We start from the raw sequence: 23,350 nt of genomic DNA, 5'->3' as shown, positions 1-23,350 counted from the left end.
GAATAACTGGGCATCTGGGACAATAGTTCTGTGTCTCCTGGTCTTGCAACAAATGCATGCTTTGACAAAAAAAAAAAAAAATCAAAACAAGCACATTAAAACCGGTTTCTAAATGTATATTCTGATGATACGCTTTTGAAGTATCTCTTTTTTTACTCCAAAGGCTTAGCAAATTCTATTTCCATAGACAGAACAGCTCACAGAGCATGCCGAAGACTGTAGCTTGACATCACATACATGGAGTATGCTTAAGTGTGCATAGGTCCAGCCAAGGAGCTGCAAGCAGGACTGTCGAGTCTCCTGCAATGACATGTTACACTGTAATAAAAGCAAACATCAAGCACATACACAATCAAACGACATGTGGAAATATGTTCACAAGAAAACAGCTTCAGTGAGCTTTAGGCTTTCGTTGACACACTCAATTTTACACTCAAAAGTACACATTTGCTCACTTTTGTTGACAGTGATAATTTATTTGAAAAAAGTTTATCACTGTTTTAAAGAATTGCCTCACTCCGAAACTGACAAAAATCACTCCATTAGTGTGCCTGGGAAATGTGGGAATTCTTTCCTGATTATTCCCATTACGCACCACAGCAAATAATTCCAGTTATCTATGTGTTGACTCAAATGTCTAGATTTTTCTAATGAGGCATCTAAGTTACTTCTCCAGGTCATCAACACATGGCCCCATACTCAACTCTCGGCAGGCACTCAAGGCAACATGTTGGGCATCTTTGAGGTCTTTCTATTATTAATAAACTGATGCTCCAATAATGACAGAATTTTTCTTGTCTAAATAAGAGAACTTAAATATCTTTTACCGCACCTGTTGAAACCTACTTTGTAGAATGTCTGCCATTTCTGTCTTTCTAAACACCTTGCTTTTTTTTCCACTAACATTATTCATCAGAGTTAATGGTGTTAGACAAGAAATGATTAGTTGATCAATGATACCTATGCAATTTTATGTAAATTAATATCCATATAAGGGTAAACTTCTCAAAGAGATATTACTGAAAATTATTATCGATTATAATGTAATACCAGGGAAACTCCGTATTTTAAAATTATAAACTGATTTTTGTAGAAATCATAATATATGGTAGGAATATTAAATAACTGTTTACTCATTTTTTAATCCTTGTGCTCAATCGTAAACTAAAATATGCTCGAGACCTGTCCAAGTGACAGAGACGCCCAAACATTAAACCATAGCCTTTGCTTTTTGGGATTAAAAATCTAATTGCTTCTGGGAAGTGGCGGCGCACAGCTTTAATCCCAGCACTTGGGAGGCAGAGACAAACAGATTTCTGAGTATGAGGCCAGCCTGGTCTACAGAGTGAGTTCCAGGACAACCAGGGCTACATAGAGAAACCTTGTCTTGAAAAACAAAAAAAAAAAAAAAAAAAGAAAAGAAACAAAAAAAAAAAAAAAAAATATAATTGCAGACCTAAAGAAACAATTACATTCATTGAGTGATTGAGTGTGCACTATATAATATCCACTGTTCCCCTTGGAAGTGACTCATTTATCTTTTAGAATATGCCTTCACAGAAAGCAGTGCACTTTATCAGAGTAAAAAGGAACAAAAAGAAATAGAGGAAGAAGTGAGTGAAACTGAACTAAACACTGTCTACAAAGCCTCGATCTTAATAACTTAGCCCTCTGATACCCTCTTCAATGCAGAGCATGCCATCTGGCACTCTGGTTCTGATTCGGCATGTGATTAAAAGAGTTTTCCTGTATGATCGATGCTTCATGAAATCTCTACAGATAAGCATCCTACACTTTTCCCAGAGGACTGCTTGTGTACCAGAATCAGCTTAATGACCCATGTGACCTAAACTCTTGAACTATTTACAGCAGATCCCTAACATTTGCAAACGTGAGGTCTAATACACTTTCATATGCTTTGGGGTCCCTGCTCTCACTTGATCCACCCAGAAGCCACTCTACATAGAATTTTACTATACAGCAAATGAACACAGTGGCAGAAGGAGGCATAAGCTTAAAGCCATGCTTCTGACATACTCATATCCCTTAAGTCACTGCACAAGACTTTCAATATGAGACCCATGATGGTGATAAGTCACATATACTCCTAGGAAGAGTCAAATAGATAGCATAAGTCTTCATGAACAGAAGCTGAGTGAAAGACATGTTATGGATGGAAACATTTAGAAATGACTCATGATATTTCTACTGGGTTTTGTGAAAATTGTCATGCTAATATGACATTCTAGTAATTTGTACAGAAGTACATATTTTTTCAGTATTTCATGAAGTGTCACTTTGAAGGAAAATTAATAGCACTGATGTGTCTTTCTTCTGAAGTTTGACACTTTTCAAAGGTCTGAATTTGATACCCAATCTAGATTGCCCATCTGAAATATGTGCTTTTGTATACTTAAACATTACACTTTTAATATTTGAACTTTTCCCTATAAACCCAATTCTGATTCTTCTAAGTGAAATATTAATTCCTCTAATGACTAACATAGTAAACTACATATTGTTGTAAAAGCATTTCATCTACTAATTTTATAAGTTATTATTATCTTTTTATAGTACAAGCATATTAATCCTGGAGAATCAAAAGTGGAAAAATGCTCCTAAGGTAGCAAAGTTAAGGCAGAATAATAATAATGTCATTGATATAAATTCCATAGAAGCAATCTTTACATCATCTATTATTGGTTTGTGATTCTACTGTTATATGGATAAGCAGAACAAAACTATGCGCTTTCCACTTTGCTATTATAATGATGCTCTACTTCTCATTGCTGTGGTATGGGACACAAGTTAACATTTAGTCCTCTCACTGCCCAACTTTGTTGTGTTAGAGGAGAATGACTTAAAGCACTTCATCTTTTTCTCTTATGTGTAGATATAGAATATGCTTAGAATAATTTCTGAACATTCTCTTTTATAGGCTCTTTTTGGGAAACTGATCCTGGAACAATTCAAATTTTTTCCAACCTAGCTACTATCACTTTTCTAATACAATCGGATGAATACGACTACATTGGCTTTAATGCAACCTACAGCACCTTCAACAGCAACAAGCTTAACAGTAAGTACTTCTACTGTTCAGTCTTTGACTCTACTGCTTAGTCTGACTCTCTGGTTACTGTAGTATTTTTAACGGCAGCACAGTGTAATTTTCTCACTGTGTGAATTCTTTCATGGTGCTTAACTAATTCTCTTAGATAGTGAGAAACAAATGACAAATTAAAAGTTGCTGTTGTTTTTTCACAGGAATTGAGTGACCAGCTTTAGACAAACCATGGGGGAGCACCCTTTATAGGCAAAGGGGAGGAGGAATGGGATGGGACAGTTGCAAAAGGGAGCCCAGGAAGGGAAACAACATTTAAAATGTATATACATAAAATAACCAATAAAAAAGAAAAGGAAAGAAAAGAAAAAAGATAGAAAAACCACCAGTCAATGTGACAATTAAATGACAATTTTATATTGACTAAGCATTACAAGTGAAAGTAGATTAATACAAACTAATCCTGAGAAATTTCAACAAGAAGTTGGTTTGATAGAACTATTGAATTTAGTTTTAGGGGAGAGAAACTGACAGGACAAAGTTTATCTGGGTAAACAGTGGAATCAACATGGAAAAAAGAAGCAATGTAACTCTCCACTGTTAAAGCCCAATACACAATAATGTGTCACACTTGAAACAAATAGGTACTTTAAAATAAATAAAAGAGCTCAGAGTTAACATTAATAAAAACAGTAACTTGATCCACAACAAGCAATCACAAACTATATAAAGTTGGATTATAATTAATTGCTAAGGTTAAATATTAAATTCAAGAGAATTTTTTAATTCACAGGTTATGAGAAAATCAACTGTACATTTGATGATGGCTTTTGCTTCTGGACACAGGATATTGATGATGACAATGTGTGGCAAAGGATTCAAAACACTGTGCTTCCTTGCTACACTGGCCCACTTTTTGACCACACATTTGGAAATGACTCAGGTGTGATTCGTATTTATTCATAAAGCAAACAAAACTAGCATTCAGTACTACTTTATTTAAATAGAGCTAAATTAAGTAAAATATTTTATTTTTTCTATTATTAACTCAAATATATCTATAGATATATACAATAATACATATACAAAATGCAATCAAATATCTAAGTATAAGTGAGTGAATTTTAAAGTATATTATTTTATAATTTTTACCCAGATATTATAATGAGAAGTAATGACAGCTCATTAAAGATAAGGAAATTAGCTTGTAACTGTAGCTTTGAAATGATTCATTAGTAAGTTCACTTGGGTAAGATAATTAAATTTATTTGACCATTAGTCTGTTTTACCTTAATTTCATTTTTCAGTTGTTCATTGTGAGCACACAGCAATATAATCTAGTTTAATATATTGGTCCAGAACCCATAAGTGTTATGAACTTGTTCGTTGTTTCAGATACTGTTGTTTTTAAAACAGCAATGTAGAATTTGTGAATGTACAAATTCTATTAGAAAAAAAAAAGTACAGATTGTCTTCAGGTACCATGAAGAAGAGGGACTTGAGAGCATCAATTGCAAGGGAAAGCTGTGTCAGGTAAAATTACCTTCTGGTGAATGAGATGCATGATTCCATGTAGAAAAACCATCACTGAAGAAAATACAGTTAGACTAAGTAGGAAAGTATGGGAAAACTAGGGGTAAGTGATTGTACTGGGAAGATACTACTCAGAAACTTGAAGGAAGTAATTTGTAACACCAATAAACCCAGTGAATAAAAGTTGCAAACTTAGTAAAAACATGTATTATAAATGTCAAGAGAAATCACACAATCATAACAGAATGAAAATCTGGGAGTGTGCATGTGTATTTGTGTGTATGTTTATGTGTACATGTTTATGTATATATGTTTACATATGTATGTGTAGATATGTATGTATACACATAAGTATATATGTGTACAGGTGTGTGTATATGTATATATGTAAGTTTGTATTTATGTGTATATGTAAATATGCATATATGTATGTATGTACATATATGTATGTCTATGTATGAACAGACATATATAGAAATAAATCTATTCTTTAAAATGATCTGTCATGTCACTGATAAAAGTGAGGTAACAATAGGTTCACACTGACAGTGCTGAGTCCAAGCACTGAGGATACAACTCACGTCACATTTTCCACACAATTGTGGGACTTCAGAGTTGAGCCTTTACTTTCCATCAGATACTGTGTGCTGACATACTGGTTTCTTTTGCCACAACATTCTTCCCAGTGACAAGAACATAGTGACTTTTATGTTGATCTAACCAACATGGAAGGTCATTTTGAATGTAGGAAAGAATGTGAACATCTTTGACTCAATTACCCATTTCTGAATGATTTATCCAGTGAAACAAATTGTAGCACTAATAGTCTAAGCACATGTATGGTGTAACTAATTATTATTAATGATCATTTGGTTCACAAAGACCAGTATTTTCCTTTTTATGACCTGAAAGGTAAATAGTTGACTTAATGTGAGCTGTGACTGACATATGACTTAAAGGAAATTGAAAAGTTAAATGGTTTTCGACAGAGAAGACTGTTTAACTCTGGTTCTTTAAACAGAAACATCTCAATAATAGATAAATATACTAATATGATTCAATTACCTGTTTTACTAACATGAACATAATTAATGTATTTTCACAGTAATCATCAAAAACCACCTTTTATGTATTCTTTTATTCACTTTTGATCCCTAAGTCATATACAAGATACTCATTGTTCATCTATAGATTAAAATACACATATGCACACACACAAACATACACACACACACACACACACACACACACACACATATATATATATATATATATATATATATATATATATATATATATAATATACATACATACGCACACACACACACGCCCCATATTCTGGTTTCATAGGTCACAAGTTCTATTAAAATTAGAGGAATAAGAAGTTTACATGAAGAGTAATTTTGGTACATTAAATATGCATAAAGAACCTAGGAAAATATAAAGCTTTGAAAGTAGAAATGAGAAATAAATTATTCATTGAAACAAGGCAATCACTTTAGATGTCATTGAAGAAGTGACAGGAATCAAACTCCTAAGGGATCACCGGAGTCAGCCCTACATATGCTAGATAAAGGAAGCAAAGACAGCTAAGAGAACAGAAGGTAACGTTGGCCCCTTTGAGGGAAAGCCATTAGGCCCACCAAGCAGAAGTGCAGTAAGATAAACGGTGAAGCATATCTGCCCATGGTTACTCTGGGGTGCTGGCTTGTATGCTGAGGATTAGAAGGAACCAGCTTAAAGTCCAGCTCAGAGAAGTGTTAAGGCTCATGGTGACCCATAGGACTAGCACAGTTTATAACAAGGCAAGACAGTGGAAGAGACACCAGCACCACTACCCACTCACCCAGGGAAGGGGTCACAATTCCCAAATCAGAGAGCAGATGTTATGAGAAGTTGCATTGTGAGTGAAAGCAATAGCAGTCCAGTCACAACGATTATTAGTCAATAATAACTAACAACTACTAATTGAAAATGAAATATTATACGTAATTCTCGACATATGCATATAAATGTGTTCTGCATAGATGGCTGCTTTCAAAAGTCCAACAGTATTGGATACTGAAAATGATGACATGAGTGATCCTATATAATTAGCCCAGAATAAATTGTTTCCAAGAGCCTGACCTCATATAGTTAAATGACTAACTCACACCAGATGAAGACTAACCTTTTATTTCATCTTGTGTAAAAAAAAAAAAAAAAAAAAGAAAATCTAATAAAGTCTCTACCACACTTAATCAAGAGGAGTTAGAAGAAAGTCAGGAAACCATTAGTACTTATTGACTATGACAGGTATGTGTTATATAGTTGAAAGCTTTGATGTTAAAATTCTCATTTTCTACTTTTGTGTCATTATTACAGAGATAAAATAATTCTGTTGCTATTTAAAAGAGCCCAAGTACATTACAGGAGGAAAAAAAAATGCTTTCGGCTCGCTAACGGATTAATAACTAAAGAAATGAGATAAAACTGAACAAAAGTGTAGCCGGATGAATGTAGGGTAGAGATTTTAAATAGTTGGGAGGGAATTGTAGTCTCGAGAGAAAGTTATGTTGCAAGACTTATAAAAATTAGACAAGATCAAGCAGGTCAGAACATACCAGTGGCAGTGCGTAATGAGGGTGAGGGTAGGGCGTACTAGGTCTCACTAGCTCACAAAAGTGCGATTTCATAATCTACCAGTCATTCACCCCCTGGGGTATTTTTCTTCCAACTGGCTTTTTTATTTGTCAGAACATTGTACGTCTGAAATGAAGGAGAATTAAATGTCTCCTGCAGTTCTTCTTATCCATGTAGGGTTCTTTTGTTCTTAACCTTCACTTTGGGGAAAACCTAAATGGAACACATAAACTTTGAATTAGCATCACTTTAGGGAAGAACATCTAAGCTGCTTAAATTTTTCCAGATCTTCTAAAGAGCTCCCTCTTGGGGGAGCCACAGCCCCTCCAATCTTTGCCCTGTCAGTTCTCAAGGTCTCTTTGTAACCCTTAAAAAGGAACGGGAACTGGGAGATGGTGGCATGGATGCAGGGCATGCTCGGAGGGGGCCTATTTGTTCAGAACATTTAGAGCAAATGAGGTTAGTAGCATAAAAAGACTTCACAAATGTCGAGGTCACTGAAGGGCTAGCTAGTCTTTGGTTTTTTTTTTTCCCCTCTTTTCAACAACATTGCAATTGTTTCCAGTGCTTTGATGAGTAGCATTGAGTAGACCGGAAGTCATTAAAATTAAGACCCCCGATGTCTTAGCTAAGGTTAAATTTCATTACCCCCTGCGCGGTTTACGTAAGTGACCTTTCTTCTCTATCTTGATTTCTTTTTTCAGTAACCAAGATTGATGATAATAAGATTTAGATATTTAAGATATATAATCATTCAAGTCATCATTATATTCTACAAAGGTCAGGAAAATGCCTAACATAAGTGTCAAATAATGCTAACATTATTTGCTTTCATGGCATGAAAATATTAAAGAAGTAGCATTGTTCATGATTGTATTCTAAGTTGCTGTTTGTGAGGAAACAGCTGCTTGGTATATATATATATATATGAATTTTCTATATTTAAACATCTAATTATTTAAATGTTTCAAAATATTTAAATATCTCAAAAATATATTTTTTTCCTTCTGATGTTATTTTGTATGGTCGGCTGCTCATTCTCTTTTTACATAAGTGAAATAGGTCACTTTTGTTTTCATTTTTATAGATATTTGTGCATACATACATGCATGCTTGTGTTAGTGTTTGTGCAGGTTCACTCTTTTTAAATATTTGTTTTCAACTTGACAAATAAATATACCTTTTAGTGTACTTTTTGTCCTTTTAAAGTAACATACTTCTCATTTGTTTTGTCTTTATTGTTGTATTAACTTTTAGAAAATTTTGGAAACTTTATAGTATTTTTAAAAACTGAATTTAGATCAGCCTTTATATTAAAACTCTTAGTTATATTTATGTGCAGATTCAGTTATCTTCTACACACACTAAGGCACATGAAGCCATTTAAGACAGTCAAACCAGAACCACTTTCCCGGACTCTGCTGAATGCATCAGCATCAATGCATGCCCAGAATTTACAGCTTTAATTGGAGTGATGATAGGAGAAAGTTTGAATTCAGTTCATGGTGAGACAAACAGAAGAAGCAACAGAAGGAAGTTGTAAGAAAAAAATTTAATGACTCGGAAAAAAAGTTCATTGTGTGCTTGAATTAGCAAACTTTATTCAATTTTCTGACTTTCAGGTTGCTTTAAAGGGATATAAAATGCATTTCAAGAAAATTAAAGAATTAAAAAAAAAAAACATCATTAAACCGTGGCAACCACATGCAGTTGGTTACATAAAATATCTAGTGAGTCGTTACTTCTTTGTAGGAATTTAATAAATGTGAAAACAAGTCAAACTGGCGGAACAAGAATAGATTAAATAGCATTTACCAATACCAAAAACAAAATACAAAAGTAAACAAGATGCTATTCATTTCCCCATGTTCATCAAATTTAGCAAGGATGTAACACAGGGTTATGTGTCACAGACTTCTCTGCCCCATGCTTGGGGGCCAAAATGTCTTGGACTGCTCTATCAATGTTGGAATCCACACTGCCAAAAGTATTGGGGGCTTAATTGTTAGAGCCTGCACTGCTCCAAGCTGCTCCAGTCCAAGGGTTGGGGTTCAGCAAGAGAGAGAGTGAGGATGGTCTTGAAGAATGGAGACCAGACAGAATGTGATTCAATCCCATTTATTCTCCAGTCTCTCTTCTTTTTATTGTATAGTTCCAAGTCCCTAGTTCCTAGAACCAAGTCTCAAGTCCTAATCCTAGTTCTAAGTTGCTAGTCTCTTTCCCAGTTCCAAGTTACCTGTCTCAAGTCTCAAGTCTCAAGTACTTTCTTCTGTCTGCCTCTCGCCTTTTATATGTCTCACTTCTAAGTCATGCCTTTAAGTCTCACACACCCAAGGGAAGATCCTGGGTATCTAAAACAAGATGTTATCAGAGTGTGCTCAGCTGTTGTAAGCTTTTGTAAACAAGTCTCTTGTCAGGGTATATGGCTCAAGATGGCTGCAAGGATGATAGCCGCCTTCTGTCAGCTCCCCATACTTATGGAGGTAGCTTCCAGGCAAAAATGAGGTCCTGAACTAGATTCCCAGCACTTTGGGAAAAAAAAAAAAAAAACCCTAAGCAAGCAGTAGGCATTTGGAATCCCATAAAAGGATGAGAGGGGAGAGAAACTGGAGGATTTCTTGGGCTGCCTGGTCAGCCAGAATAGCCAAATCACAAAACCTCAGCCAGTGAAAGTCCCTGTATCAAAATAGTGGAAGAGCTCAAAAACTTTGACACTAAGATCATCCCTTGGGCTACATAAGCACATGCACTTGTGCATAAACGACTGAACCTGCACAAACATTACACAAACAAACATGCACATATGCATATGCACAAATATCTATATAAAATGGAATAAAATAAAATAATAAAAATTATCTATTTTACTTATGTAAAAAGAGAATGAACATTCCACCATACAAAATAACATCAGGGCTGGAGAAGACTCCTAGCTGGTCTGCTCCAGTGAAGACACCTTATCCTGACAAACCTAGAGGAACTACTACACTCAGAGCATCAGAGGATCCATTGAGCTCAGAGCAGTTGAAGAAGCTGTACTCCCAGGAGCTCTAACACGCCCAGGATCATAGGATTTCAGGATCCCAGAAGCAACCTGAGTTCCAGGAGCTCTTTCATTCAAGATCTCAGAATCACAAGATCACAGAGATAGCTGGACTCTGAGGAATTCTAACAAAAGCAAGATAACAGGAGAGACAGGCTCCAGTCAGAGACAGTGAATGCAAGTAGCACTAGATGTAGCCATAGCAATTAGACAGCAAAAAGAAGGCAAAGGGATACAAATAGGAAAGGAAGAAGTCAAAATATCACTATTTGCAGATGATATGATAGTATTCTTAAGTGACCCCCAAACTTCTATGAGAGAACTCCTACATGATAAACAACTTCAGCAAAGTGGCTGGATATAAAATTAATTCAAACAAATCAGTAGTCTTCCTCTACTCAAAAGATAAACAGGCTGAAAAAGAAACTAGGGAAGTGACACCCTTCACAATAGTCACAAATAATATAAAATACCTTGGTGTGAATCTAACCAAGCAAGTGAAAGATCTGTATGACAAGAACTTCAAGTCTCTGAAGAAAGAAATTGAAGATCTCAGAAGATGGAAAGATCTCCCATGCTCATGGATTGGCAGGATTAATATAGTTAAAATAGCTACAATACTGAAATCAATGTACAGATTCAATGCAATCACCATCAAAATTCCAACTCAATTATTCATAAAGAAAGAAAGAACAACCTGCAAGTTCATTTGGAATAACAAAAAACCCAGGATCATGAAAACTATTCTCAACAATAAAACAAATTCTTACCTCAACCTGTACTACAGAGCAGTAGTTATAAAAAAAAAACTGCATGGTATTAGTACAGAGACAAGCAGGTAGATTGATGGAATAGAATTGAAGACTCAGAAATAAACCTATACACCTATGGTCACTTGATCTTTGACAAAGGAGCTAAAACCATCCAGAAAAAAATAAAGGACAGCATTTTCAACAAATGGTGCTGTCTAACTGAAGTTCTGCACCTAGAAGAATGCAAATTGATCCATTTTAATCTTCTTGTATAAAGCTCAAGTTCAAATGAATAGAGAACCTCCACATAAAACCAGATACACTGAAACTAATAGAAGAGAAAATGGGGAAGAGTCTTGAATACTTGGGCACAGGGAAAAGTTTCTGAACAGAACACCAACAGCTTATGCTCTAAGATCAAGAATTGACAAATGGGGCCTCATTCTTGACATTCTTGACAAACTGAAAAGCTCCTATAAAGCAAAGGGCACAGTCAATAGGACAAAAACGGCAACCAACAGATTGGGAAAGGATCTTTCCAACCAATCTCACATCTGATAAAGAGCTAATATCCAATATATACAAAGAACTCAAGAAATTAGACTCCAGAAAATCAAATAACCCTATTAAAAAATGGGGTACAGAGCTAAACAAAGACTTCTCAACCAAGGAAACTCGAATGGCTGAGAAGCACCTAAAGAAATGTTCAGCATCCTTAGCCATCAGGGAAATGAAAATCAAAACAACTCTGAGATTCCTCCTCACATCAGTCAGAATGGCCAAGATCAAAAACTTAGGTGATAGCAGATGCTGGTGAGGATGTAGAGAAAGAGGAACACTCCTCTATTGTTGATGGGATTGCAAGATCAACAACTCTGGAAATCAGTCTGGTTGTTCCTCAGAAAATTGGATATAGTATTTTACCTGAGGATCCAGTTATACCACCCAAAAGATATTCCAATGTATAAGAAGGACACATGCTTCACTATGTTCATTGCAGCCTTATTTATAATAGCCAGAAGCTGGAAAGAACCCAGATGTCCTTCAACAGAGGAATGGATACAAAAAATGCAGTACACTTACACAATGGAGTATTACTCAGTTAATAAAAACAATGAATTCATGAACTTCTTAGGCAAATGGATGGAGCTAGAAAATATCATCCTGAATGAGGTAACCCAATTACAAAAGAACACACATGATATGCACTCACTGATAATTGGATATTAGCCCAAAAGCTTGTGATACCCAAGATACAACTCACAGACCACATGAAGCTCATGAAGAAGAAAGACCAAGTGTTGGTGCTTCAGTCATTCTTAGGAGTAACAAATTTCTCATGGGAGCAAATATGGAGACAATGTGAGAGACAGAAACTGAAGGAGTGGCTGCCTGGAAACCATAAAGCTTGTGATATCCAAGATACAACTCACAGACCACATGAAGCTCATGAAGAAGGAAGACCAAGTGTTGGTGCTTCAGTCATTCTTAGAAGGAGTAACAAAATTCTCATGGGAGCAAATATGGAGACAATCCGAGGGACAGAAACTGAAGGACAGGCCGTCTGGAGACTGTTCCACCTGGGTATCCATCCCAGGTGCAGTCACCAAAGTTAGATGTTGATGTGGATGCCAGGAAGTGCATGCTGACAGGAGCCTGATATAGCTGTCTCCTTAGAGGTCTACCAGAGCCTGACATATACAGAGGATGGTGCTCACAGCTAACCATTAAACTGATCAAGGGGTTCCCAATGGAGGAGTTAGAGAGAAGACTGAAGGAGGCGAAAGGGTTTGTGGCCCCATAGGGAGAACAACAATACCAGCCAACTAGAGCTCCCAGGGTCTAAACCACCAGCCTGGGAGCACATATGGAGGGACCCATGGCTCCAGCTGTATATGTAGGGGAGGATGGCCTTGTTGGGCATAGGTAGAAGAGGAGATCCTTTGTCTCCTGAAGGCTGGATGCCCCACTGTGGAGGAATTGAGAGCCGGGAGGTGAGAGTGAGTTGGTGGGTGAGGCACACCCTTATAGAAGCAGGAGGGGGGGATGGAATGGGGCTTCTGGGAAGCAGAATGGGAAAAGGAGACAACATCTGAAATGTAAATAAATAATATATCCGATATACATATACAAAAATAATATCAGAAGGGAAAAATATATTTTTGAGTATTCAAATGCTTTTTCCAGTTTCTTTTTGTAGGCACTTAGAGCTATGATTTTTCCTCTTAGTACTGCTTTCATGGAGTCCCACAAGTTTTGGTATGATGTGTCCCCACTTTCTTTAAATTCTAAAAAGTCTTTAATTTCTTTCTTTATTTTTTCCTTGAGCAAGTCATCATTGAGTAGAGCATTGTTCAGTTTCCACCTGTATGTGGGCTTTCCATTGTTTTTGTCATTATTAAAGATCAGCCTTAGTCCATGGTGGTCTGATAGGGTACAAGGAATTATTTCAATCTTTTTGTATCTGTTGAGGCCTTTTTGTGACCAATTATATGATCTATTTATGATCTATGCTGAGAAAAAGGTATATTCTTTTGTTTTAGGATGAAATGTTCTATTGATGTCAGTTAAATCCAATTGGTTCATAACTGCTGTTAGTTTCATTGTGCTGTGATCACTTGTATCTGGGAGGCTTTCTTAAGGAAGTTAGTTAAATTTTCTATGAATAAATTATATTCATATTTTAAGATTAATTTAAAAATATTATTTTAAGTATAGTATTTTAAGACAGAATATATGAATGAAGGAGACTGTGGCCAGAAGATTGCAGAGGATCTAAAATATCCTCAAATTTGTATATACTTGGAAATACACAGACAATCAGACCTTAAAGAAATGATTTGCATTTAATAGACAACTCATTATGACTAGGGCTAGAAGTTATGGCTGCCATAGTAAAGAGGCCTCAACAGACTGAATTTCTACTTGTTTAGATAGAAGGGCTTACATAAAGAACAGATCAGGTTACATCTCAGATAGTAGCATCACTAAGCATTGCTATAGTAATTTTGCTGATACAGATTTCCTGATTTATAGACCAGCTTAGAGGAAGGAGCATTTGAAGGTAAACACTACAGCAGTGTTCTAATTAGCTTACATGTTGCTTTGACAAAACATTGATTAAAACAACTTCAAAAGGAAAAAGGCTTATTTGCTGTACAGCTGACAGTCCATCATTAATGTAAGGCAAGCCAGGAACTCCTGGAGGGAGCCCAGAGGCAAGAACTGGGTCAGAAACCACAGAGGATTGCAGCTTACTAGTTTGCTTCCTCTGGCTTGCTCAGCTACTTGTCTTATACAGCTCAGAGTCAAGGGCTCAGAAAACCACCACCCACAATGGCTAGACCTTTCTAGATCAATCAGCAATTAAGAAAATGCTTCCTCAGATATGCTCATAAACCAATCTGATGGTGGCAATTACCCACTTGAGGTTCTCTCTTCTCTGGCAACTATTTCTCTCAAACTCAAAAACTTAACCAGCACAAATGGTGTCATGACTTAGTGTCAACATCCATAATGCTGGGATTTCTTTCTCCACCTGACGATATACTGCAGTTAAAATATTGTCTGTCTGATGTCTTACTGTTAAGTATAAACAGCTAGACATACAGCTAATTTAGAGTTCATCCCCTGCAGGCACAAAGTTATATTTATTGCATACGTAAATTTCAGAAGGCAGGAAAAATACAGTCATTTGTTAGAAGACAACATAGTGTCCTAGAAATTTTTTAAAATGTATCTTATCCCACAGACAAAAGGTATCAAATTGTTGTGGATAAGACATTAATCCTCTAGATTAGAAAATCTCTTAGGCTAGAAAAAAAATCTGATCAAGTTAAAGTGAAATGTATTCCCTTTGAGTATTTCTATTGCATCCTGTTTGTGATCAATATCAAAATGCCATAGACAATGTTAAAGAATAATTGGGTGAGTGGATTAAATTTAATTTAAATCAAGTACTCTACTTATAATTTTATAATTTTATCTTCTGTTAGGTGATCAATTTACCTAACTTAGGCAATAATTTAGTAACAGTATATTATTTTATATTTAACAATATCTATAGCTGCAAAATGACATTAATTTATTTTGTGTAAAATATAAATGGTACTATAATTTCCATAATTAATGTTGTTTTATGTGGACATGAAGTTATGTATTGGTTGTGTGGTCACTTCTAAACCTATTACCACTGGATGCGGGAATAATAGACTTAATGTATTCCAAATTATACCTAGTAGACTGCTGTGATGTGTGAACATGCCTGAACAGCAAGAAAAACATGACGTATGCTTCTGATACACATCTACTGGCTAAATAGAAATATTTCTGAGCAATTAGGCCTAGTAACCTAACTAGAGAAATAAGAATTTCTTTCATAGCATGCCCTAAACATGTAAAACCAAGATGAATTTTAGATGAATTTGGATGTGGACTGTTAGCGATCCCATGCAGACTTCTGTTGATCTGAAGCTGGTCCTTTACATAGCTTTGAATCAGTGAGCACAGACACAGCTAAAATATCCATAAAATATCATGACATATATAAAAATGTCAGTAAGCTGGTACTAGTGTAACCTGTTAAACACATTTGTTTTATCCTGCATTTTGTAATATGAATCCAATGTACATGCACAGATTACATCTGTAAGTCATTTGACCGCAATTTCATCTTGAGAGACCCTTCATTTATTCTGAATAACTTCTGCCTCATTAGTCTAAATATGTGTTTATAAGCAGCTCTACTTCTATTCCTCTTTTTCATATCTTATTTTTACTCTGCATATTACAAACGGATTGATTCGCATTTTATATATGGCATTGCCTATACTTTTCTGTTGAAAGGCACGGGAGAGAAGACATTGATCTCAAGCAAACACATTGGAGCATTTCATAAAATAATGCATGGCAATCACATTCTGCTAGTCCAATATTTCATTTGCTTTTATCATGTTTTACTGCATGATTCCTGCTTCTGTCTTAATATATGGGTAGTGAACTAAGAATGAAGGAAATTCCCCAAAGAGAATGTTCAAGATATTCTCCCTCATCATACACACTTTGGGATGGCTCAAATCACTGCCTGGAATAATGAATTCCAGACCAGAAATTATTTATGCGGTGTCTCATGCTATTTCAAAAGATTTTATGTGGATTAGCATGCTGCCTGCTCCTTTGTGATCTGATTAGTTATCATTCAAAGAAACACGGAAATATGAAACCCTTATAAAAATCAGGCTCCTTCTTATGTAAAGATATGCACTGTAGTCAAAGGGATATAAAATTATTGTTCCTTCAATGCTTAACCCTGTCATCAAATGTCCTTAAATAATTGTGTAACCCGTGAGTCAACCAATCAGAATACCTAAATAAAATCAGCCATGGGATGGCTACCCATCAAGCTGTGAATTCATCAAGATGTATAGAAAATTAGAATGAATGGTGGAAGTCCAGAGTTGAGTAATTTTCATAAACAATTTATTATGGCAGAGTCAACCGTTTTGGATGCAAGTCTAGTATCTCATGCAGTGTGCAAAAATGCTTGTCCTAATGCTTCATTTTTAAACATTTATGTCCTTTAAACAAATCAAAGTTCTTTTTCATCTTTACAGGATTTTACATCTCTACGCCAACTGAACAAGCATGGAGAAGCGAAAGAGTGGGCCTTTCGAGCCTCTCTTTAGGCCACACTTCAGACCCTGTCTGCCTTCATTTCTGGTAAGTTTCCAGTCAGTCTCTTGGCTTTTTTTAGTAGGAAATACTTAAATGCTTTCTTTGTAAATGGGTAGGTAGCAGTGCTTTTGTTAGGGAAACACGCTCCAATTTCAGCTAAAGTATTAGTTAATGCATACATTTTTTTTCACTGATAGAGGAGCCAAGTGTTAGTAGAACACAAACCCTCTTCCCTAGAAACACCCAAAGAAAACAAGAATATTTCAAATACAAGAAAAGACATAAAAAGAACTAGATAAATGTTCTCAATATGTTAGGAATCTGAATATCTTCACTTATTTCCAAACCAGGTATTACATGTGCTGTGAAAATGTCTACAACGTAAACATTCATATCAGCAGTGCTGAAGCCACAGACAAGATGGTTTTTCAAAGGAAAGGAAACTATGGGAGGCACTGGAATTATGGTCAAGTCACATTAAATGAAACAGGAGAATTTAAGGTTAGCAAAAATACTAGTAATTTCTGTTTGTATTTTTTGTGTTTGTGTAATAGTGTGAGTATACTTTACAATGATATGTTAAAGTATTTTGTGAAGAAAAGCTCGTAACTTCCTCTCCTTTCCTAATTTGCTTTATTTATTCTTTTAGGACATTTATTTTCATTTATTCACGTTTCACTTTTATGGAATAATTTGCAATATTAACATTCCACTTATGACAGTCCTTGAAATCCATAGGAAAGGAGGCAACTCATGTCTTTCTACCAAGATTGTTTCTACGCTGCCTTACAGAGACTTTGAACAGCTCACAAACTCCACCTGTTCAACTCTACTACCTCTAAATAATTATCTTTTCCGGGTAGGACATCCATGCCCATTAATATCCACCAAACTGACCCTACTCGGACTTAATCTCTGTAGATATCCTTTAGAAGGAAATTCTATGAGCCGTATCATTAGAAAGTCTCTGGTCATTTATTCTGCATTAAGTTGAATTAATTTTTCCAGATAAGAATTTAATGTCTTCACTTCCTGAGGGTTGGTGCATTTAAAGTATAGGATATTGTAGCCTATTAGTTTGACTAAATTAACAGAGTTTTAATTGAGTAATTTGAAACAAGTTAGTATCGCTTTCAGAGGATGTATGTTTGAACGGACCATGTCATCTCCAGAGACATAGATTTTCCCCTATGACATAGAACAGTGGTTCTCAATGTTCTTAATGCTGCTACCCTGTTCTTCATGTTTTGGTGACCGCAGCCATAACCTTATTCTATTGCTACTTTATAGCTGTCATTTTTCTACTGCTAAGAATTTTTATGTAACTATATCTAATATGCAGGATATCAGAGGTGTGACTCTTGTGAAAAGGTTATTTGACCCCCGAAGGGGTTGTGATCCACAGGTTGAAAACCACTGACACAGACTATGACAACCACCTTCAGTGACCCTAGTCTGTATTTTTCGGTATACTTTCCTTTTTTTATATTCTTTCCATTCTATTTCTTCTTTGTGAATTTCCTTCTTTGTTTTTGTTTGTTTTCTGATAATTTGAATAAGGAAAACAGAATATCAAACAAAAAAGATGAGTAAAATGAGGAAAGCACTATTTCTGCAGGTGACCCTGGACATTGAGGTTCTTTTCTAAACTTCTAATGATCCAGTATTTTTTTAACATAACTTGTTAAGTAGAAAGACGTTGCCACATCTCACATGCACATTAATGATTGCTTATTAGTGAGTTAGCTCTCGTGGTTTAAATGCAGTTCTAAAGCTCTGGATGCAAAACTTTAAAAATAATTCCCAGCATGGCAGTGAGGGTGCACACATCTTTAGTGTCACTTCAATGTCAGCACTTGGGAGGCAGAGGCAGGTGGATCACAGTGAGTTTGAGGCCAACCTGATCCACATAGTGAGTTCCAGGACAACCAGGGCTACACAGAGAAATCTTTTCTCAGGAAAAAAGAAAGAAAGAAAGAAAGAGAGAGAGAGAGAGAGAGAGAGAGAGAGAGAGAGAGAGAGAGAGAGAAAGGAAGGAAGGAAGGAAGGAAGGAAGGAAGGAAGGAAGGAAGGAAGGAAGGAAAGGAAAAATTCTCATCATACAAATTTTATGATAATATATTGTTATAATTATATTGTATAACACAAAGACAGTAAATCACTCCAGGTAGAAAAGCAATGACAGACAAAAGTAAAGACACCAACAAAGTCTAACTTGGTGAACCAATGAGGTTCCTGGGATTTTTTTTTTTTTTACAGGAGAATGGGTGACAGATTACTTAGAGGAGCAGAAATGACTCAAAGAGAGCTGTATCACCAAAGTATAGATGATCATTCACAAAACCTGGAAACTTGAAACTAAGTCTTCACAAGCTGGAGAATACCTTTCCCAGGCAGCTCAACTGGTCTGAGCCTATCCAGGTAGCTCTGCCTGTCTGAGAATGTCTCTCAACACTTTGTCCTACTTAAAAAACCTCAGAGAGGGCAGACCTAGTGGCCCGCATCAATTCGAAGGAATTCTTGAATCTACTGGGTGATCTGACTCCTGTGTTTAAAAGAACTTCCATGCAGGATAGAATGTTTTGCCTTCTTTTAGGATATCCTGAGTTTTAAGGAGTTTTCTTGCAAGATGTAGAAAATTGTTTCACAAAAGAACTGTTCTGATATGTTATGTTACTATTGTTGGTCAATTTGTGCCTAATTGAGAAATCATACTTCTTCATACGTAAGATAGTATGTAAAGCATATTGAGGTTAGCATGAGGTATAGCAATAGTGGGAATTTCAGGCATGCAGTGGGTTCTGCAATGTATTGTTCTTTATGAGAGAATATTAACTCACTTTTTGGTTATGCTCTTATATTAAGAAGTTATGTACAACTTACTGTTGTGTCTTTATATCTTGATTTTTCTCTTATTGAAAAGGGAAACATTCACACTTGTTTAGAACAGTATCTGGAAGATCTAAAATTCATGAACAAATGAATGAATGGATGGATATATAATATTAAAACTCAAATGTTATGTATCTCTTGTGTCTAGTACAGCAAATACCGTGCAACAAGTGTTATGTTCATGTCATTCTTATCCCTCTCAAGATAGGTCCAGGGCAATATAATTGAAAACAGCTACATCTCTGAGAACCTGCTGTTGTGCCTCTGGCCCTCAGGAGTTGTGACTAAGTCTGTTTGTGTGTCTTGTGGTCAGCATGTTCATGAGAGTGCAGCTCAGTACTCTGAGTGAACTATTCTAGTCATTTCTTCTTGTCCAACTTTTTTCCTAATTAAATGATCTACTCACAGTATCTTCTCTTCAGGACTGGTATGCATTATGAAAAAAACAGATATCAGGATTTTTAACATCATTAGGAGGAGGTTTATCTCTGCTTCCAAATGATGTATAGGTTTTACTAAGTTAACTAAAGTATGATAAAATCAGGAGAAAGAGAGATAAATCATAAAGCTATAATCTAACTCAGAAGGAACACATAAGTGGATATTTTGCCAAGATTTGTATGTGATAAATGTACATGGAGACCCTCAAAAGAATTTACAATGAGTGATTTATCAATATTTCAATGTGGATTATTTTATTATGCATCATGTATGCATATGATACTGATGCCACAGTGTTATTGAACCATAAGAGAAACAAAGTCAGAAATTATTAGAGTGGATTAATATTATATCCCTCTCTGAATTTTAGGTTGTCTTCAATGCTTTTAGAAACCGAGGTTGCAGTACAATAGCTCTGGATGACATAAGCCTAACAAATGGAATTTGTAGTGAGAGTCCTTACCCAGAACCAACCTTGGTTCCCACCCCTCCACCAGAGCTTCCCAGTAAGTAACTCCATTGGGGGCCCTCATTGACCTTTTCAGCAATGATTTGGGGACTACAATTGCTACATTAAAACTAAAACACCACAAGTCTATTTTAGAATGATTTAATAGCAAATATGAAACTTAAACTTTTAATGTACAGCCATAACAAATGAAAAATATCTTCCTCCTGAAATGATGCCTCAGTAAGACTTTGGAACATGTTCCCTCAGTAGCTGCTTAAAAGATTGTAGCTGAGCAATACCTGAGATTTTCAGATTGCCAGAGCTTTTAACTCAAAGAACATAGGTCTATTCTTAGGTCAAAATGAAAACCCTAAATTTCAAAGAAACCTCATTACTATTCGTCTTATGCATATCCAAGGAGCATATCCTATTACCAGACCATGAAATCTGACAAACCATAAAAGTTATCTGTGATAAAGATAACTTATAATGCCTTATATGACACACCTACTGTCCCTTTGTTAGGATAATTTCAGTACAGCACTATGGTTTTGACATATTATCTTTCTTGTCTTGTGATCATGGAAAGCTGAGGGAGCCAATGTATTCCATCATACATCTGAACATTCAAACAATGAACTTCCTTGTCTCATTTTGTCTCAAACACTCACAAAAGTATGTTTTCTTCTACTTACAAGCTTCAACTTAAAATAAAAAAACAAATAAATAAAAAGCAAAAACATTTGGCAAAATATCCTCCCTGTGTAAAGGCTTTTGCAACCAAACCTTATTGTCTCATAATTGTCATCTAACCTTCACATGCTCAGTGAGGAATGCACACACACACACACACACACACACACACACACACACATACATGAACTACATTCATGTTTTCCTTTTTGTTTTGTTATCTTTCAGAAGCAGATATTTATTTATTTATTTATTTATTTATTTTTTCAAAGTGGTTTTAACAAACCCAAAGTCCTTTTTTAAAAAATGGCTGGTATTTGACATCTTTTCGCAAATGAGCTTCCATCAAAGAAAGATGCAGTTAATCCTGGCCTCAAGCTGCCATCTTGGATGTTTGTATCCACTCTCTTTACATATGAACAAGTTTAGATGTTTCCTGAATTCTGCAGTATCTCCCGCATTCATTTAAGTCATAGATATCTGGTCGGTGAATGACACTGCCAAAAATCTTGTGAGGTGTCTATATAGGAGATTGTGAAAATTTAAACATGATATCAAAATAAATACATTAAACAAAGTACCATTTCTGTCTAATCTGTGAGAAAGTATAAAAAGGACAAGGTTTAAGTAAGGAAAAGTTTAAATGAAAGAGTTTCAGGAGAGGAAGCAAGGACGCTGGTACCACAATACTGTGCTAAATTCTGGCAAAAAACAGATTTTATTTTATTTTTTTCTAGTTCTGGGAATGGCAGCAAGGCTTCTGACAGATTAGGCAGAAACACAAGTGTGCTTAATACCAGTGCTTTGCTCAGTTTAGCCCACCTGTATTTCATTGTATCTGTCTGGTTCCTAATATCACATGAAACTAATAATCCACAAATACTATTAAACATGTTTCCTGATGTTTTTGACACATCCTTTTGATGTCCAAAATAGTTTTTGAAATAAATTTTCATTGGAACTAAACTTTGAAGTAATACCAATATGAATGTAATAATTTGGGCATGGTGGCATTAGATAATAGTGGTCTTATTTTTATTCGGTGTGGTCCTCTATATTTATAGTATATGACATCTTATGCAAAATTGTATGTTCAAAATTCTTAAAAATCACTACTGGTTTCATGAGTATTTCCTATAACCTAAATGTTTTTTGATAATTTAGGAAGACAGATTTCTTCTGTCAGTATGCCTCTGTCTTAGTTAGGGTTTTATTGCTGTGAACAGACACCGAGCCTAAGGCAAGTCTTATAAAGGACAACATTTAATTGGGGCTGCCTTACAGGTCCAGAGGTTCAGTCTATTATCATCAAGGTGGGAACATGGCAACATCCATGCAGGCATAGTGCAGGAGAAGCTGAAAGTTCTACATCTTCATCTGTAGACTGCTACTAGAATACTGACTTCCAGGCAGCTAGGGTGAGGGTCTTAAAGCCCACACCCCCAGTGACACACCTACTCCAACAGGGCCACACCTTCTAATTGTGCCATTCCCTGGGCCGAGCACATACAAACCATCACAGCTCCTTTATTAATTAATAAATAGTCCAATCTTTTCTATGCTCCATACTTAAGACATTAGCCAAGTTACGTTACTTAAAATATAAAATCTGAGATAACACATTATATAACACGCCTAAAATAAATGATTGCAACATGTTTGCCCATGCTAAAAATCTATATTATGTGTAACATCATATCTATTCTAATCAGTTAAAAAACTAATAATAAAAACAAAAACAAACAACAACAACAGAAAAAAATTAAAAACCCACAGTATCTCAACATACAAAATTCTGACATCCACGCACATTTTAGGATTGGAAAAATTGTACTGCTAGAACAACCCTCCATATTTTAAGTCATAAATTTAAAATTTGCCCAGAGTGTATTTGTTCCACTTTCCAAGTGGTTCACTTTGAGCCAATGTTTAGCACAGCATAAAATGTTAATTACCATCCAATGCATTCTGAACAGTTTCGTTCTAATGCCCTTTGTAGTTGGGTCAATGGAAGTCGTATTTTTAAAGAGCTATTCTGATTCCAAATCACTGATTTGTTTAAGCAAAAAGAAAAGGAAATCACAGTTGACTTGCTAAAATCTTTCACTCTTTACACAGCAGTTAAATAAGGAAATCTCAGACAAGTGGGTGAATAATAAAACTCTAAGCACACTCCACTCCTGAGATTA

At 35.6% G+C, this 23,350-nt stretch overlaps 1 protein-coding gene across 2 annotated transcripts in view; it reads left to right on the top strand.

Moving 5' to 3' along the window:
- The window catches only part of Tmprss15 (transmembrane serine protease 15), a 101,389-nt gene that overhangs the window by 33,419 nt on the left and 44,620 nt on the right, over positions 1 to 23,350 (top strand). For both annotated transcript variants that reach the window (XM_076943094.1, XM_076943093.1), the window contains exons 9-13: positions 2,939 to 3,079; positions 3,855 to 4,004; positions 16,624 to 16,729; positions 17,035 to 17,185; positions 20,388 to 20,523. In XM_076943094.1, coding sequence (XP_076799209.1) covers positions 2,939 to 3,079; positions 3,855 to 4,004; positions 16,624 to 16,729; positions 17,035 to 17,185; positions 20,388 to 20,523 — 684 coding nt within the window. The remainder of the gene's footprint in view (positions 1 to 2,938; positions 3,080 to 3,854; positions 4,005 to 16,623; positions 16,730 to 17,034; positions 17,186 to 20,387; positions 20,524 to 23,350) is intronic.

Source organism: Arvicanthis niloticus, chromosome 12 (assembly GCF_011762505.2).
Source record: "Arvicanthis niloticus isolate mArvNil1 chromosome 12, mArvNil1.pat.X, whole genome shotgun sequence".
Taxonomy (NCBI): Eukaryota; Metazoa; Chordata; class Mammalia; order Rodentia; family Muridae; genus Arvicanthis; species Arvicanthis niloticus.
The sequence above is the reverse complement of the archived record's forward strand: the minus strand, read 5'-3'. Positions and strand labels throughout refer to the sequence as shown.